This window comes from Lytechinus variegatus, chromosome 2 (genome assembly GCF_018143015.1).
Source record: "Lytechinus variegatus isolate NC3 chromosome 2, Lvar_3.0, whole genome shotgun sequence".
NCBI classification, from domain to species: Eukaryota; Metazoa; Echinodermata; class Echinoidea; order Temnopleuroida; family Toxopneustidae; genus Lytechinus; species Lytechinus variegatus.
The window spans coordinates 62019818-62040330 of NC_054741.1; the positions used below are offsets into that span (position 1 = coordinate 62019818).

General features: G+C 34.2%; 2 protein-coding genes across 4 annotated transcripts in view; both read right to left on the reverse strand.

Moving 5' to 3' along the window:
• The window catches only part of LOC121408558 (adhesion G-protein coupled receptor G4-like), a 59566-nt gene extending 48559 nt beyond the window's left edge, over positions 1-11007 (reverse strand). Inside the window, exons 1-2 of the mRNA XM_041600061.1 lie at positions 10351-11007; positions 3470-3497 (exon numbers count right to left, since the gene is read on the reverse strand). Of these exons, the coding sequence (XP_041455995.1) occupies positions 3470-3497; positions 10351-10422 (100 nt within the window). The 5' untranslated portion in view covers positions 10423-11007. The remainder of the gene's footprint in view (positions 1-3469; positions 3498-10350) is intronic.
• Positions 11008-17626: 6619 nt separating this feature from the next.
• Positions 17627-20513, reverse strand: part of LOC121408559 (squamous cell carcinoma antigen recognized by T-cells 3-like) — a 36937-nt gene continuing 34050 nt past the window's right edge. For all 3 annotated transcript variants that reach the window (XM_041600065.1, XM_041600063.1, XM_041600066.1), the window contains exon 22: positions 17627-19434. In XM_041600065.1, coding sequence (XP_041455999.1) covers positions 19221-19434 — 214 coding nt within the window. In that variant the 3' untranslated portion in view covers positions 17627-19220. The remainder of the gene's footprint in view (positions 19435-20513) is intronic.

The window sequence follows — 20513 nt, forward strand, 5'->3', positions numbered from 1 at the left end:
AATATCAACAGATTTCGAGCTCTCATTAATATTAGATTGATCAATAAAGTAACAGTTTCATGAATTCCTAATAATGAAATTGTCCCTTTTTTCAGAATGGAATATCGATATCGACAAGTTTCATCTCGCACTTAGGAAGAGGAATAGGAAAAGAATCATTTTCATAATGACAAAATGTTCTTACAATTTCCCCGGGTGCTTGGTCTAAATGATAATTTAAAAGATTCGGCTCGCGCTTCGCGCTCGCACCATTTGTGAAGTACGATCCATATCCACAATTTTCGTACGATGCTTGAAATAGTGCTTAAGTTGACCCGGCTCTTCTGATCGCCATCAATTTTTTTCGCTCGCACATTATTGATTTTTATAATAAAAGAAATATTTTTAGAATTCCCAGATTCTAGGTCAACATCTCAAAAAACACGCGCACACAATAGATACGCAGCTTGTTCTTTATTCAAAACTTGTTTGAATTATCCAGTTTCATATCAGAATATCAAAAGCCTAGCACTTCGCGCTCATTATTAATGTACGAAGATATCAAATTACTAGTCATCTTATTCGTGATTTACGAAACCTGAATTGTGTGTCCCATTTTTAACTTTTTCTAACTTTCTCTTCTTTATTTTCGCTCGTACTTTGTGCTCGCATGAAATGTTTAGGTATATGCCTATCCTGTTTATAATTATAAAAAGTGCTTGGAATGTCACATTTTTTGTCAAAATGTCAAAAAATTTCAGCTCACGCTTCGCGCTCGCATTATTTGATTATATAGCGATTTCATTGGTAATTGCAAACAGTCCTTAAAGTCTTTTTCCATCAGGCCAGAACGTATATTAAAATATTCTGCTCGCGATTCGCGCTCGAAGTAATTATTTAGTTACATACACATCTTGTTCACGATCACAATCATTGCTCAGGATGTTCAATTTTCTGGACAAAATACATTTCCTTAAGAAAACTAGCTAGCGCTTTGCGCTCGTACTGTATTTTTGTTTATGTTTATACCCTGTGGAATACCAGAGATTTTTGAATGAACGTTTTAATTGTATATATTGTGTAATTTCACATATTAGTTTGTATAGCGCTGAACAGGCTACTCTGGATAAAGATTTGAAATAAATAAATAAAGATTAAAACTAAAAAGTGACTGTTTAGTACTTCCTTCAAAGACACAAATAAAAATCAACTTTGAGCGGCCGATCGGGGAAAATGTGGGTAAAAAAATTTTTCGCCGCCCCCCCCCCCCCCCTTATTGGCGAACGCTGGATCCGCCTCTGAATAGTGTCCCGTTTTTAGGTCTGAAATCTCTTTTTTCCGCTCGCACTTCGCGCTAGCATCAATTACTTAGTTAATTACCTATCCCGTTCATGATTATAAAAAGTGCTTAAAATGTCATTTTTTTAGGTCGGAATGACAAGAAATTTCGATCTCGCGCTTCGCGCTTGCATTTAATCGTTGGAATATGTATTGTCTTAATGGCTAACTGCTAAAAGTCCATGGTCCCTTCTCGATCAGGCCAGAACGAATATTAAAGGAGAATGAAAGCTTTGGAACAAGATAGCGTATGTGAAAACAGAAAAATCAAAGAAACAGATCAACGAATGTTTGAGAAAAATCGGACAAATAATGAAAAAGTTATGAGCATTAGAATATTGCGATCACTAATGCTATGGAGGTCCTCACATTGGCAATGCGACAAAGATGTGTGATGTCACTTACGAACAACTCTCCCCATTATATATTTCACTTAAACTGCCTGTTTTAACCCATCTATCAGTAGATCATGTGTTCTTTCTATGGGAGGGCATGTAATACAGACTTTTAAAGAATACATCATGGATAAAGAGTTTGTATCACCATAAGAAAAAGAAAAAAAGACATTTTGGGGGTATTTTATAGTCCATCAAAGGGAAAGTTGTTCACAAGTGACATCACACATCCTTGTCGCATTGCCAATGTGCCCCCCCCCCCATCGGCTGGACAAAAAAAAACGGGGAAAAGGAGAAAAAAAGGGAAAAAGGAAGAGAAACGTAGTGGGGAAAGGAGAAATTGTTGTTTATCATAGTGTTATATTATATTATGTTATATAACATAGGAAGCATTTTTTCACAACTTTATGAAACATTATTTGCTTAATTGTTCCTGGTGCTCGCATAGACTTTTTAACGAGATATATAAACCTGCTGTACTAAAGCCTCCCGTTTACAAATCAATATACAACAAAATAATATATTTCCTCGCAATTAGAGTTATTATTGTTTTAAGTAGTGATATATTCTTCTTTTTCATGACTACTGAAAGTTATTGCCCTATTTTAAGGTCTTAATATAAAACATTTCCTGTCCGTGCTAACGTTGGCATTAGTGGATTGGTGAAATTTTTGCTTTTCATGAACTCCTAATCTGTCCTTAAAATGTCAATTTTTCTGATCTGAATATCAAAAAATTTTAGCTCACGCTTCGCGCTCGCATCATTTGGTTAGTGAAATACGTGGGGTCTTAGTGAATTCCTACAAACAAGCCTTGGAATGCCCCTCTTCATGTCTGAATTTCCTAGATTTTCAGCTCGCGCTTCGCGCTCGCAGTATTTCATTACTGAGATGCGTATAATAATCATGATTAATGACTTCAAAAAGTGCTCCATGTGTTTAGATGTAATTCTAATAAAATCAGCAAGCGCTTGGCACTCGCATTAGATGACTATGGTGAGATATGTATACTCTGACTTATGGATTCGTAACTATAGTCCTTAAAATATCCATGTTTGTGGTCAATATATACAAAAATTTCAGCTCGCGCTTCGCGCTCGCATCATTTGGTTAGTCAAATACGTAGGGTCTTAGAGAATTCCTACACACAACCTTTAGAATGCCCCTCTTCAGTTCTATATTTCCTAAATTTTCAGCTCGCGCTTTTGCGCTTGCAGTATTTGATTAGTGAGATGCGTATGATAATCATGATTACATGACTACAAAAGGTGCTTCATGACTGTGTTTAGATGTAATTCTAACAAAATCAGCAAAGGATGGCAATAGCATTAGATGAATATGGTGAGATATTTATACTCTTAATGGATTCTAAAATATAATCCTTAAAATTTCCTTGTTTAGGGTCAATATATACAAAAAAATTTAGCTCGCGCTTCGCGCTCGCATTGTTTGTTTAGCGAGACAGTTAAGTATCATGATTACAAACCAATTCGCTTATAATGTCAATTTTTAGCCGTCAATATAAAAAATTATCAGCTCGCGCTTCGCGATCGCATTATTTAATCAGTGAGATACATATCCGTTTGTTGGCACTGCATGTCCTTAAAATATCTCTATTAGGTCAGTATACCTGACAACTTAGCGGGCTTCGCGCGCTCCCTAAGTGACCCGAAATTTTTGCTGGTTCCCCCCCCCCCCAATGCTGTGACCCACGGTACGCCACTGATGGCTGGAGAAGATTAAAACATAGGTACTTACCGGAACTCTCAGCTTGACTTGAGGAGATCTGTAATTAAATGAAAAAAAATCAAATACACCAACAGTGAACAAATGAAGAAATCAGTGACCCGTTGCAGCAAACATTGCCTAAAGCCCCCCTCACACCTGGCCGAATGTAGGGGGACGAAGGGTGACCAATGGGGAAAAATGAACGAAATGCAACGAATTCAAATAAAATTTCAGTAAAATCATGCGATCAGTAACTATTGTCAAATTTTATTAACGAACGGTAAGCGAAGGATAAATATGACATGCAAACCGGCATGCGAAGGATATAGATTTTTCGGTTCACCTCTTTGAAAAAAATTGCGGCCGAAGGCGAGCGGAGGTTGATATAACCCAACGAACGAACAGTGGGCAATGGTTTGATATGGCGTGCGATTAGAATCGAAGACGAGGAAATAGATCGGGCAATCTTGTTCGTTGTGTCATCGTGCTGCTTCGTTATGGGTTCTCTCGAGATCGGTCCACTTTGGCAAAAGCGCGATGAGGGACTATATGCGCGACAATAAAACACGAACGATAAACTAACGATTGCTGCAGACTCAATAAGAGATGCGAATTCAAACAGATAACCAATGATTTCTCAATTCGTCGGGAAATTTTAAACATGTTCAAAATTCCGCGCGAATTTCAATAATTGCAGCTGTTAGTTCAGAAGGTGTACGAACCCAACACGAAGATCAAATATGGTTTACTATCAGTTACCATTGAAAGCGATTTCTTAAAAAAAATGCCTTTCGCCAGCCATCGCAAGGCATATTTCAGGCAATTCGGTTAGGTGTGAACTAAAATATCCAACGCAACTTCATTTTACACCACGCATCAAAGCGTGAAGTTCGGGGATTGAGTTGAATTTTTAGTGTATGTGTTTAAAGGCAACTTTTTCTATGAATAGACCCTCGACTATAGGGCTTCTTGAACAAAACTTAATAATAAGCAACTGGAAATTCCAAACCAACAATTATCATGATTATGAAAGTATATAATCATGAATAATACAAGGAAAATGCAAAGCGAGAGCTGGCAAAAGGGTCTATCTGCATTAAATTGGATCTTACAAGAAAAGTAAAGGGATTAAAATGATAAAAATGTGCTAAAAATAATTTTTCAAAGATAAACTAAGTGATAGAATAGAGTCCACCAGCTAAAATTAACTCTAAAGTATTCTACAAGTAAATTAAATGCTCAAACTTCAAAGCTGATTTTCTCAGAAAGTTTTTCGAGGGCGAATGTCATGAATGTGCAGATAGACCCTTTTGCCAGATTACGGCCGAGGTACTTTTTGTAACTATACGTTCGTAAACGAACAGGGTGGGTATCTAACTAAACAATAAAGATTTTTGAAGATTTTTTTTATTTTCCGAACCCACATTGGACCTTCTAAGCACTGTTTGTAATAACTAACAGGATATGTATCTTACTAAAAGCTGGACAGTTAAGGTAAAGACTTAAAAAAAACCTGGACATTTAAAAACTTTTTGTTACAAAATAATGAGCAAAATGGGTATGAGCTTAAAATATTTGACATTCCGACCTTTAAAAATGGACAGTTTAAAGGTATTATTTAACTTTGTGAGCAGCCGATTTAAAAAATTCTCAAACCAAGATGAAACATGTGTACAAGTGCATGTATAAGAACTAATAAACCCTGAAAACAACCATTATTGAGAATGAAAAGCTAAATCTAAGGGGGGAAACCCCGATTTTGTAAATAGGCGTCTTATAGACACCTAAATAGTACACGTAAGTGTAATGGATGAAATTAAGATGGTGTTTCCGGTCACTTTATATTTCAATTTTTGAAGCATTAAATAATCATTTTCGAACGCAATTTTTTCTGGGCTCTATTTTTGGAACATATCACAGACACAGGTGACAAGTGTGACCTTCTAGCTCAGATTTTTTAAAAGTCAAACCAATGTTAACCAATCACTTTAAGCACGTTTTTAACAAAGAACGTGATATGCATGTATTTCAATAAATTACCATCGCAAGAACATGCTTAAACTAACTGAGATTTATTTAATAGAAATTTGGATATTCTATGGAGTTTTTGTCATTACGAAAAGGATGTGTATCTTTTTTAGATAACGATACGAGTGCGAAAGTTGAAAGTTTTGATATTTCGATCTAAGAACTTGACAGTTTGAGTACAATCATTAATAAAGAAAAAGCTGTGCAACCGAATAAATAACAAAAGCAAGCGCGAAGCGTGAGCTGAAATACTTTATACATTGACCAGAAAGTGAACCTCTTACGCATTGTTTTACCTGTAAGATAATTGTGAGACATGGATCTCAGTTAGTAAATGATGTGTGTATCAATTTTTTACGATTTATACCTAAAAACGGAAGCACTTTTCGTCATCATGAAAAGAATGATGACACATTGACATATTTTACTATAATGCAAAGCACGAGCTTAAAATCAATACTGACCTGTAAAGGGGACATTTTATGGACTGTGTGTGAATTAATGAAGAGGATTATCTCACTAATCAAATAATGCGTAGCGCGAGTTGAATATATTTTTGTGATATTTAGCACTTGTTTGTAATCATGAACAGGAGGTTGCCTGTCTCGCTATAACAAAATTATGAAAATTGAGATCGCGAGAAGAATGCTTTGTGCAAGTTGACTTGAAATAGAGATATCTTATAAAACCCCAAGTTATTATATTGAGCAGAAGTCATCATCCCATTCAATCCCATGCATTGCGAGCGCAAAACCAGAGCGAAATTTATTTGTATGTAATAACCCGAAACTTTTTCTATTGTCTCATAGGCCCATTTTCTGAGCACTGGTTTAAATTAAACCCTGGTTTAAAGTTGTGGTTTAACTATGGAGAGCCAATAAGAAATCCTTAAACAGTACACATCCAATTTATTACCCTATTTGACACTCACTGGGAATGACGACTACAGTATTTTTCTTTATTATGAAAGTGAAAGGAAACAAAATTGAAAACATAACAAAGATATAATATAAACAGAATCTTTGAATTTTTGGCTCCCCATAATTTTAGCACAGACCTAGTATAGACCGAGGTCTAAGTAAAACCTTACTTCAGAATATGGGCCATTGTATTCACTTTCTTCTGCTTCCTATCCTCTTCTTTTTATTCCTTTCATGGGGGGGTCGCTTTTTCCCCTGGATCCGCCTATGCCATAAGAAATATTAATAGAATAATTTTCGATATAATGTCCATGAAAGCGTTAATTGAATCAATCTCCAGCATTTTTATTATTCTTTGTACTTACACCTTGTTCTGACACTACAATTTGTAATTGTTTTGCTCATGTAACCCATGTAAATATTTTGAACTGCTATCCATTGGTAAGAAATGATGGACCTGAGGAGCGTTTCATCAACATTCAAGTTGTCAAATCTGACAACCTTCCTAAAGGCATGGTCACACCGCCCGAGCGTTGTTGGAGCGGTCGTGGAGCGGAGAGAAAAAAATCATCACTGCTCGCTACCGTTCACCATTTTCGATTTCGATTGTTTTTTGTTTTTTTGTTTTTCGATTTATGTTTTCGGTTTTCCCCCCAATTTTGTGAGCGAAATGCGGCCCTCTTTCCCTACCGCTCCACGACCGCTCCAACAACGCTCGGGCGGTGTGACCATGCCTTTAAATCTGATTGACTGAGAGCCCGCTGTTACTATGGTAACTGTCGGATAAAACATGACCTCCTTTCATGAAATGCTCCTCAGGTCTCTTTTTGTATTATAATTGCTACACGCTCTTATATAGTTTGGCAAAAAATACCCAACTTTTAACCAACCCTGGGCAACATACTGTCCACACAACTCTTGGTTAAAATCTGTCCCAATTGGGTAAGAAAAACTTTAATAATTGGGTAATAAATTTGCTCAATTGAAAAATAATTGCCCAAGATATATATATTTTTGTTAGCAACATACATTACTTAACACAGTGGACAGTATGTTGCCCAACATGTTAGGTGTGCATTTTTCTCTGTCTTGAACTTTAACCGGCATGATTAAACTACTATCGCATATCACATTATGATAACTGTTGATCAAATACATTTGATTAATGTTAATCAAATACATAATCCTTGTTTATAGTAAAACTATGAATAAAAATACCCCCCCCCCCCCCCCTCACCTGAAGAAATAAAAAATATAGAAAATGAAAACGAGGAGAAAAAAAACTAGCTGAAGAGAGGGGCACTTAAGTGCACCATCTCAGAAAATGAGAAATTTTCAACAATAGTGGTGGCGAGGCAGGCGCAGATATCATGGATTGATATGATAGTACAGGAGGCTGTGTACTTCCGAGTGTGTGTGTGGGGGGGGGGCTGTGCGGGTTTTAAGGGTGGTGTACGGTGTGTGTGTGTGTGGGTGTACGTGTGTCCGATTGTGATTTGTTGTGCTTGTGCTTTAGATGACGGGGGGCGTGTTTTGAAGACAGATTAAACTTCTCTTATTCCTTCAGTTAAAATTTGCATGTTCATTATGTTTAAACGATTATCAATGGTTTTTTTCTTTTTGTATAATAAAAAAAAAATTGTTGATTGTACACTAAAGTATACGTTTTTTTATTTTGGAGAGAAATAAAATACTGATTTAAAGAGTAATGATGAACGTTTCATAACGATCATAAGTTTTTATTCACTTCCAAAGAACTTGGATATCGTTACACTAGCTCGACAGCACGCAGATATTTCAAGAAATTAATGATCATGATATAAGCATATACATAGTTGTGAGAGTCATAAAATACTAATTCTAAAGAAATTATATGGATGGAATTACAAAATCAGTTCAGTTCAGTTCGTATTTATTTCATCTCTAAAAACAATGAGTACATATTTGCATCAAATATATACATCAAGTATACAGATTAATAATAGAGCGAATGAATCATACAATAATAACTTAAGATAGATACAATGATATAATTTGGCCTGTATGGTCGTAGAAGAAATGAAATAGGAAGACTTAAAATAAACCCAGCAATGGCCTTGTGAGATAAAGTCTCCTTAACTATCAAATGTTTATGTGGAGGCTATACTTTGCATATTATAATAAAAACAAATATCTATACATAAAAAACAAAGGTGACATAAAGGTTGAAGGATACATGTATATACAAACAAAAAGATAAGTAACACGTGTTTGAGAAAATCCATATTGTGGATATAAAATTGTAGCAAAGCTGCTAAATTAGACATATTTTGAAGTAAAGTATTGTTTTAATCTTCTTTTAAAGAGGGAGAGAGATTTGCATGACCGAACAAAATTAGGTACAGAGTTCCAGATTAAGGGGAAATTAAAACGTATAGCTTTTTGTACAAAGGTTTTTCCTACTTTCCATAAATGAAATAAACTACTTATACATGTGTTGTGATAGTGTACAGTATTAATACAAAACATTTTACTGATCTTGTTTGGCAACTTTTTTGTGAAGAAGAAAACCCTGATATTGCTACTTGACATTGATAAAGATGAAAAATATTCAAAGTATTCATTTTATGAAATAAAGATGCAGAGGGTGAAAGATAATGACTGCTGGTACATATACGAATTGCTCTTTTTTGTAATTTATAGAGTCTATCTAACTTGGTCTTACTACAGTTACCCCAAACAGCAATACCATAAATAATATGTGATAATATCAAAGAATTATAAATATAGAATAAGGCAGATTTAGGAAGGCAACTTCTGAACTTGTACATAATTCCAGTACATTTTGATACTTTCTTATGTTATGTGAATCCCAAATCATAGTTATGGATGACAGTAAAAGACGTTTTGAATGTATGGTTTTACTTGTGTGTGTGTTTTCTACAGTTTATAAGCATAATTTAATAGGAGGCCACTTTTTTGGCAGCCTACTCCATTCCAAATCTGTTTAAAGATAATTTCACTATATATATATATATATATATATATAATATATATATATATATATATATATATATATAAATATATTCAGATATTCAGATATATATATATATATATATATATATATATTACCAACATACATTACCCAACACTGTGGACAGTATGTTGCCCAACATATTTTAAAGTGTGTATTGAAATTGAGTGTTGTGAATTTGATTCCACATTTCTTGACAGGTGCTTTTCATTTTAAAGGGATTTTCTTCTTTTTCTTTCGTTCTTGTTTTTGTTTGTGTCACAAATTCAAACACATTGTAAAAACGATGTTTACTCTACAAACTTTACAGTAGTTGCTTGAACAGTTAGAAAAATTGTTTAAAATCTTAAACAACAAAGTTTAATTCTTAATATTTGATTATAAATTTATTTATTATTTATTCAGCACTTACAACATATTCAAGATTACAAATGCAATATCAACCATTACATAAAATGACATGAAAAATTATACAGATACGTGAAATGTTTGATATTGCACTGGGAATACTGGCAAAACGGCATGAAAAAAAATCCAATGACAATTGCGGGGATTATGATACATAATAAAGGCAAAAATAAATATTGTGTCTTTCTAAAAAAGAAGAAATGTGTTTATTCAAGATAGAAAATTAGAAATATAATGTTATGAAACAAAATATGAAATCATGCGCGAGGTATGTACTGAACAATAAATTAAGAATGGTTGTTGAAACTGTTAAACAACCACTGGAAGGTCCATATATATAGTAAACAGCGCCGTATATAATTTTAAACATTGTTTTAATATGCATAATTGCGTCTTTCTTTTCAGAAAAAAATTGCGTGGTTAATATTTTTTGTCAGAATATAGACATCGGTACACTTTCTAAGCCCCATCTTAAAAAAAAAACACCTGGATCATCTCCTCGATATAATGCTGTGAAATATGAGAAGGAAAATTCTACTCACCAAGCACAATACGATGGAAAAAATAGTGGACACATTCATTTCCAAGCCACCGGCACAGAAAAATGTTTCCATATACCAAAAAATCGGTCCTGAAAAAGTATCTAAGTGTTGCTCGATAAAAGAGAACTGAGGTCTATAAAATGTTCAGGTTTGACAGTGTGTGAGAATGATGGTCATTTCAAACAAATAAACAAACAAACAAAACAGGGCGAATTATTCCGCTCCAAAGTATGATCAACAGAATGAATTCATAGAATTCTTCAAGTCTTCAAAAATTGATAGTACAGTAGTTGATGCTCTCTGTCGAACAGTATTGTCGCAGAAAACAATCTAATTAGTGGAAACTGCTTCTTTTTGCCGATCCTCCAGGAGATAGTAGATAACCGTGTGACCGTGAGAAGGGTATTTTTCCCCTCGACATTGAAGTTCAGTGAATATCTGGAAAAATCAAACTGCGTATAAAAAGCATATTAGGTTTGGTCGGTTACATGGATGAGGAATGGCAGAGTTTTGACACGCCATGCGGTGATTGGATATGTCTTTAGCCAATCACATTCTCAGAATGTGGCAAACGATTGGTTGAAAGGTAACCACGTGATTATCATACGATCATCGTTATAATAGATCTTCGCCAAACTGTTTAGCGCAGATATTCTTTTTTTAAACCATGAACAATAATAACAACACGAAGGATGTATTGCAAATGAAGACTGAAAAGAGTAATTCCCTAATAACAATTCGACAAATTGGTTCTTATTGACTGACACATGGGCCTACGTACACTTTATAGTCATCTCTTACAGATTATTTGTAAATAATAATAGTTCGACATTCCATTATTTATGAATGATTATTTGTTTTTTCATTATTTACAAATAATGATTATTTGTTTTTCATTTCATTTCATTTCATTTATTTTTTCCATTTCCAACAATCATTAACATTTACAATAGTTTTGTTACATACATCTTGATATAATTATAATCGATAAAACAAAGAAACTTATTATGTATAATACTCAAGATAACAGGTCGGAAACGGAGGAGGCTGCTAAAAAGCGAAGCTTGTAGGATGCAGCCTCCTATAACATACGTATGAAGAATATAAACAAAACACAAACACAACATGGTAGAAATTTGAACGTAAAACTATCTGAATGAATAGTTTAAAAGAATAAAAAGAAAGAAATAGAAATGAGAGAAAATAGCAAGATCAGTGGTCTCCAGATTCTTGCCCCAACACTCACAGCGAATTTACGGATCAACAGGATCATTACTTATAAATAATGAAGTATTACTTGGAATTATATATAGATAATTAGAAATGTTATTTTATATTATAGTAATCATTTACAAATAAAATGTAAATTATATATAAATAGTAGTTATTATTTAATAAATAATGATTTTATAATAAATAATTGTTCTATATAATATTGGTACAATCGGCGCCTCATACAACAGACCCCCTTTCGTGTTCATCTAAGACCATGCACTCTCAATCAAAGTGGTCGTGGTCAAAGTGGTTGCCTCCTTTGTCTATATGTCCTCTTGTACATTTAAGATAGTTTGCTCCCCCTCTCCGGGAAAAATCTTATGTATGGCCTCAACCCTAGTTGCTAAAAATAAAGGTAATATGCCTATAATTATGGTGCTTTTCAAAGAGTGAGAAAAGGAGGAAGATGAACAAAAAACGAGTACTAGAAGGAAGAAAGAATAACCTAGAAAGGAGGTATCGGCTGTGTAATTCATTATTACACCTTTTTATTCAATTAAGAAAAGTTGACATCACACCTTTCTTCTTGCCTCGGATCAAAACACAAGGGAGCCATCCCTGCTCAGTAATTTATATTGATAAGAAAGCAGCTACAGCCCATGAAATCTCAAATTCTATTTGATTCCATATACTGCAACATCTTGATGATGCAGTTTTACATCATGTATACGCATACTATATTGAGTTTATTCATATTTGAATACCATGTTGTAAAAAGTTTCTTCTAATTAAAAACGATCAATCATGGTTTATGATTTGGTAAATATTGGGCATTTTCCATAATATCATGAGGGTCATATCAGGCCGAAACCATCAAAGAAATAGATTAGGGGAAAATAATAAATGGCATGTATTATTGCTTCATAGTAAACACGACAATAGATCGAATTTGCCTTTGTAATCATACTGAATGTCAATCTACAATGTTATGTTGTTTTTATCAAAGGCCCGGATCAAAGGTATAAATTTTTTGGAACAAGTCTACCAGAAAATGTGGTTTCAGCACCATCTGTAAATTCTTTTAAGAATCGGCTTCATAATCACTGAAAGGATATTGCTCCTGTGTATGACTTTGAGTAATGGATTTTTCCGTCTTGTGGAGCGTACAGTTTATTCCCTTTGACCGATGGACAGCGCAGTCCCACAAGCATCGTTGGATAAAAACTAAAGTAAACTAGATTATCTACCTATCTATTAAATCAGTTTAATATGTTATTCCATCTGTTTATCTTTCAATAAATATATCGATATATTTTCTGTCTGTTCATCTGTGCATATATATAATATCATAATCACCCTTATCATCATCATATTATTTGTCATCAATCATTATTATCATCATCCTCATCATCATCGTAATTTTTGTCATCAATCATTATCTATTTATTTATTTATCTATCTATCTATCTTTCTTTATTTATTTCTATCTATCTAATACGTATTTATCTGTTCATATATATCTATATCTATCTATCTTTCTATCTATCTAATACGTATTTATCTGTTTATATATCTCTATATCTATCTGTCTATCTATATATCAAGATATAATTTATCTACCTTACTTCTATTAATCTATCCACTTATCATTTATCTCTGCATCTGCTATCTTTTATCTATCTTTCTTATGTATATCTGTTTAAATATGTATGTCTATCTGACTGTCTATTATCTTTCAATCTAATATCTACTCATTTGTTTGAATAATTATGTATGATTATCTATTCAACTTTCTACGACAGACCACCTAATTATAAGCCTAGGGAATCCTGGGGATGAGACTGATGAGAGGCACCGATATTCTAGGTTCTAAATAATGAATAATTTCAAGACTGCCAAGTTATGCCGTTGTCAGGCAAGTAGTGAACACAAAGGGAGCTTTTATCATCTGCGACGCTTGTTTCTCATATTTTATTCAAGAAAGATTATCAGAGATCTTTTTAAGGTGGCAATAGATACAATAAAGTATACCGTCAAGTGTAAGAAGACTGTGCATTATACAAACACAGTCATTTAATTTCAGGAATAACAGTATGAAACCAGCTTAAAAGTTCTCTCAAAATGTCACCTCACTTTGCAAAGTTTTAAGTACGCTCTAAAATCTTTGTTTGATAAATTCGTATGAATTTATTCACATTCAGCTACTACATATCTCTCTTTTTTTTAGACGCGGTCCACGTCGATGTATTCATTTTCAGGTGTCTTGTGAGAAATTAAAGTGCAGTGAATAGATGTGAATATGTAAATAGAAATAGAAATTGGTGTCCTATGTTGACTGGAAATCATGCTCTAATTTTGATATGTGGTCTTTGTTTTCTCCCATATTTACTTTATATTTAATTTCATTTCATTTATTTTCCATTTCCAACAATCATTACAATAAGTCTTGTTACATACATCTTGATGTAATTATAATCAATAAAACAAGGAAATTTCATATGTATAATAATCAAGATAACCATGTGTCAGGTCGGAAACGGAGGAAGCTGCTAAAAAGCGAAGCTTGTAGAATGCAGCCTCCTATTACATATTCGTATGAACAATGTAAACAAAACACGAATACATGATAGAACCTTGAGCATGAATCCAGTGTAATGTATAGTTTTATAAAAAATAAAGAGATAGATAGATAGATAGAAAATAAAAAAGCGAGATCAATAGTCTCCGATTCTTGCCCCGGCACTCACAGCGAATATTACGGATTAACAGGAAAACGAAAAAAATAACAAGTCACGGTTCGTAATGCTGAGTAAAACAAACTGAAAAAATATGATGTATGAGTAATGAAGAGTTTAATAAACTAACGAGCATCGTGGCGAAAAAAAATTAACTTAAATTTAAAAGAATTTAGGCTTGGGGAATCTTTAAAAGTATTATTAAGAGTGCCCCAAAGTCGAGGGTCTTCGAAAGTAAAGGTTGATATATGAATTGACCCAAGTTATATAGATATGTTTTACTTTTAAATTTTTATAGTCGATAAACAATAGGTCTGTATGGGAACTCCAAGACATATTACAAATAACACGCAATGCCTTTATCTGTAAAGGTAATGATGTATGTGTATTTCCCCAGACAATTTTCCATAGTTAAGATAAGGTAGAATTAATGTTATGTAATTGTTGTTATTTTATTTTCTAAACCCAATGCACAAATTTGATTCAAATCGTGAAAGTTGATTATGAAATAATCATAATTCACATGAATACTTGTTCCAAGATGTTTGCATACATTATTTTCTATTAATGTATTATATATTATTTACTACTTGCTTATTATTACTCATATTTGTTGGTTTGGGTTTTTTGTTAAAGAGGGCCACATGGAAGACCTCCATGTTGGTCGTGTGTGCCACCCTGTACAGATATCATATATAAATAAATAAATATATATATGAATAAATAAGTAAGTAAATAAATAAATAAATAGTACATAATTGAATAAATAATTAAACAAATAAGTCATGAATAAATGAATAATACATACATCAATTATTAAATAAATGAATAAATACAATACAATACTTTATGATTAAAAAATAAATGAAATGACCCCAGCCCTCGGCATGGATACTGAATAAAATCTAAATACAATTTCAAAGCAAATTTATAGATTCCTGTCAGGTAACCATTTACCAACACATGGATAGTGTGCGTGTGGCAAATGTAGAGCAACATATTTTAAAAGGAAGTTAGTAATGGTGGTGGTGGTGATGATGATGTTGATGATAGTTATGATGCTGATGATGGTGGTGGTGTAGAAGTTAGTAATGTAGATTGATTTGAACCCCAAACCAATCAAACTATACACACTCTACTAAATCAGGGAAGCATTTCAACATTTTTTGTCTTTTTAAAATATTTTGATTGACTGAGCTCTGTTTCTATGGTAATAGAATCATCCTGATTATCACCATCAATATTATCACCATTATCATCACCCAGTATAGCTTCTTGTTTGAGCTGCCAAAGAGATTACTACTCAAGTATGACATCACCTCCATTATCAGAGTCATCATTGTCATCATCATCATCATCATCATCATCATCATCACCATCATCATCACCACCATCATCATCATCACCATCATCACCATCATCACCACCATCATCATCATCACCACCATCATCACCATCACCATCATCATCACCATCATCACCATCATCATCACCATCATCATCATCATCATCACCATCATCATCATCATCACCATCACCATCATCATCACCATCATCATCACCATTATCAGCAGCAGCATAACCACCACCATCAGCATCATAACTACAATGTATCATCATCATCATCACCACCACCACGATCATCACCACCATCACCATCAAAGTCATCATCTTCATTTTCATCATCTAATGTGTGCCTGCCTGCAGAGCGCAGACTAATCATCATCATCATCATTACCTGGATGGTCAGATGAGAAAGGATGGGGGAGAATATAGGGAGAAGTGGGTGACAGAGGGGAAGGGTTGGATTGAAAAGGATACACCAAATGGAGGGAGAGAATTAAAAGAGGCTTTTCTGTGTACAAGGTAGATCATGCCATAATTGGACAAAACTTAACTTAAATGGAGCATAACTGCTACTGCAAATTATTATACCATTCATTCTATTCAAATTCATTGACCCCATTTCTTCAAACACGTCATTCATCTCTTTTCCTGCTGAAAATGAAAGAAGGAAAAATTGACTTCTTCGACTGAGCTTAAAATGAACATATTTTTATTCATGTATTTTACAGACTGCAAGTTTGGATCAACTCGATGTGGGCAAAATAAGATAATCGCTTTATACATGGTGATGATAGGACTGTAAGTCAAAAGTGGATGTGTTAAAAATTGGTCATAATAAATAATCTAATCTTCTTTGAATCTTAGATCCTAGTTAAAAGCTTTGAAGCCGTGGAATGGCAAAGACACCACGCTAATGGATAAAAATATACTTGGAAACATGTTTCACACGATTTCATCATACGTGCATGTAATCTTCTACATGACCAAGTTAAAAATGCTCACATCTGCATTTTTAAAAGAAATAATATTTGAAATCTGAGACAAGATTAAAATTTATAAGAACCTGATACTAAAGGTCAAATATTAAAAACATATTTCAGTATATAGTATAAGGGAGAAATGAAAAATGCAGTAATCTTTTTTGTCCTTTTTGTTTAAGTAAACAAAAGTTGTTTATATAAACAATAGCTTACCTTTTTTGAACATGAACAGAAACTTGGCTTTTTGTTTTGAAAGTATTTTTTTGTTATAAAGTTACAAAATGAAAGTGATGAATGATTGACAAAAACCATATACTTTCATTGTACATACACAAACTTGATCTCCTCTTTTTTTTCCTCTTCCTCCTTTTCCTTCTTCTTCATCTTTGTCTTCATTGTTTTTCTTCTATGTTTACGATTCCTCTTCTTTGTTATCTTTTTCTGACTGTACCATTCATATATTACACCACCTTTACATCCGGTTACTTTCTCATATTTTTCTGCATGAATACAAAAATATATAACACCAGCCCTCCTCTCAAGCTCAGCAAAGACTGTTTCCATCAGATCGGAATGAGGAAATTAGCTGCCACTTCATGGGTTTCATTTGTTTGTTTTTTCTTCAAAACAGCATGCTATTTGCCGAATTATCCAGATAATCCCCAAGTGAAGAGACACATTGGCCCGAATTCACAAAGGTGGTTTTGAAATCCCATGGTTGAGTCCATGGTTTATGCAGATTTCCTGTATAAATTATGCATAATTTAGCACACATCGGGCGCGTGTATCAAAAATGTCCAATGCTAATTCGCGCTTTTGTCACAGTGGGCCAAATAGACGCCTGTTGCCATGGTTATCCACGCTATTTTATTCATGAGTCCATTGTTATAATTCATGAGTCCACTCTTCAAACAGTGGACTCATGAATAACATAGCGCATCTAACCATGGTAACAGGCATCAATTTGGCGCAATGTGACAAAAGCGTGCATCAGCATTGGAATTTTTGATACACGCGCCCAATACGCACTAAATTAAGCACAATTTATACAGGAAATCTGCATAAACCATGGATTCAACCGTGGGTTTTCAAAAGCACCTTTGTGAATTTGGGCCATTTTGTTTGGCTTGGAATGATTAATTCATGAAACCATACCATCACATGCTACCAAAACATTGGGTCCAGGGTGCCACTACTCTGTAACACAAGGTATCATGCCATGATGTTTTAGGTATAATTCCCCCACTTGATCTGGTGGAGATGAGGTTTCTGAGATTAATAAAAAAGAGGGCTTATCTCAAACAACTTAGGCTGACTTAGAACTACATACTGAAGCCATCTGACTTTTGTTTCCAGCCACGTCAATAGGTACAATGTTAACATAAACAAATTAAAGCATCTTGAACTTTCATTTCAACTACATACATAGCTACACTTTGAACTTTTTCTATTTGAAAACATGATTAAGCTTTGTATTACACAACAAAATACGTGTAGAGAAAATAATGCACTTTGAAAATGAACATCACGAAAATCAAGATATTCTGAATGAAATAACCGGTCAAATGTATATCTTCTTTCAATTAAAACATTGTCTGTAATATAAAGAATAGTGTTTTACACAATAAAACCAAATACTTCTGCTGACTAGGAATATATTTTCTATAAGGTGTACAAGAATTAAAATATGAGGCATGCCATGATGATTTCACACAGTGAGTGACATGATTTTAGAAATTATTTTTGTTGTATTCCTGTTGGCCTGGTCACATTAACCCTAATTTAACTGGGCTCCTTAAGACAAGGATATATGAAGGGGGGGTTAACCCTATGTTTACTTAGACCACATTTTCATTTAGTTCCAGTTGCAAACTTATCTAAAATCCGGCAGTTACAAATTGTCTACATAACTAACAATGTTATGAAAAGAGTGGAACATGATTTTCAATGAATTCTTTAGTTCATCATATTTTTTCATATATGTCAAGGAAATAAGATAAAAGTTCACAGTCCATCGAAGATTAGAGTGAAATTCTTCAGTCTGGAATTAAACCAGTGCTTAATTATGAGAAAAAAATACAAATTTTTAGAATTCATACATGTTACGAAGAGTGTAAGAAAGAGTTAGATTATTACAATAAAATGAAAAACATGACAAACAAACACAATATCAGCTGCAAATATCAACAAGGGCTGCAATCCTGTTTGCTAACGTATTTCTCCAATGGAAAGCCTACTTCCTCCTAAATCAAATATTTCAAATCTTCCTTTTTTCAATCAATCTACTTTATATGCAACTGATTTTTCGATGTTGCATTTGGTGTTCCATAACACATAGCTTTTATAACGAATGATCAGAATGGGTTTACTTATTCTTTCCTTGCAAGCAAATCACCTTCCTTCTTTCCATGCAACACATTTAATAGAACTGCATTCTGGGTCTTTCCAGTGACTTATCATATGGCTAATTATTATGACTGATCGCACAAGCCAACTACGTGATCAATCTCTGACCTTTGTGTAATGGGTTAACCTTAAAGACAAGAGTGGTCCCGGCAATCTCCAGAGATCTCTCCTACTCTGTCTCCATCCGTCACTTCTGAAACATTTTAGCAAAATCAGCATTACACATCTTGGTTTTCTTCTGTCCGTCGCCCTCAGTCTTGCCATTGCTGGTGGTGTTGTTGGTTTCCATGGCGTCAGAAGATGATGAAGGCTTTGGTTTGGGGGCTGCTTTCTGTTGTTTGAGTGACCTAGGTAGCAGTGTGATTTGGGTGCGCCCTTTACCCCTTGGACCAACAATGCCCCTGTAATGAAAATGATGATGTTAAAGAGAAATGCCAGTTTTGAATCCCCACCTAGTGCTATCATATAAAGCAAACGTAAATGAAATCGGACTTGAAATGGCGAAGAAGAAGCATTTTGAAATTGTGGACGGACGACAGACACCGGACGCAACGCAATGGCATAAGCTCATCTAGCCCTTCGGGCCGGGTGAGCTTATGCCATTGCGTGGCGTCCGGCGTCTGTCGTCCGTCCACAATTTCAAAATGCTTCTTGTCAGTATATCATCGAGGATCTAGATCTGGTACAGTTACATAAACTGAAATCTTGAAATCTACGCTGAAAAATGTTCACACTGAAGATCACCAACACAGATAAGCGCACATGGGACAGTGTATTATTATTGCTTTGAATGTCGTGCCCGACGCTTGACCCGAATCCTGTGCTTATTTGCTAATTTCTCCACAATTACACAATTTCTTCCAGAATCCTTTGGCACATATTTTTTATTCATACAAACAGACACTTTGGTGGTCATTTCATTGGATTCTGTATGAACTCATTTTGATATCGTTACCACAACTGGCATTTACTTTTAATGTTTAGACTATATTGGGCTGTGGACTACAGATGCTGCATGTACTGCCTTACCCTAACAAAATGAAGCATGTCACATATTTCACAAATTTACGTTTCTCCCTATTAAGAAAAACAATGTCAAAAAAAAAAAAATGCTGCAAGTAAATGTACACGTCTGGTGAACCATGTTGCTAATGCACTGGTGTTTATGTAAAAAAGATGACTTTTCCATCAATTTTTCCCCTAAAATATTTCTGCTTGCTTGGACAGCATCAAATATACTTCTTCAACATCCAAAAAGTAACAGATTAGGAGATATGATCTATGGTGTTCCATCTATCTCAAGGCCCCATCACAATATTAAACAAACAAAAAAAAAACCCCAATGAATCATTGCTTCTTTTGTTCTTCAACGAGTACCAAAGTGTGACGTCATCAATTCTCTTCTTTTTCTTAAACCACTTTTATACCATATTTTGTTTGAGCACGATGAAATATCCCAAAATTGGTGGGAATCGGTCCA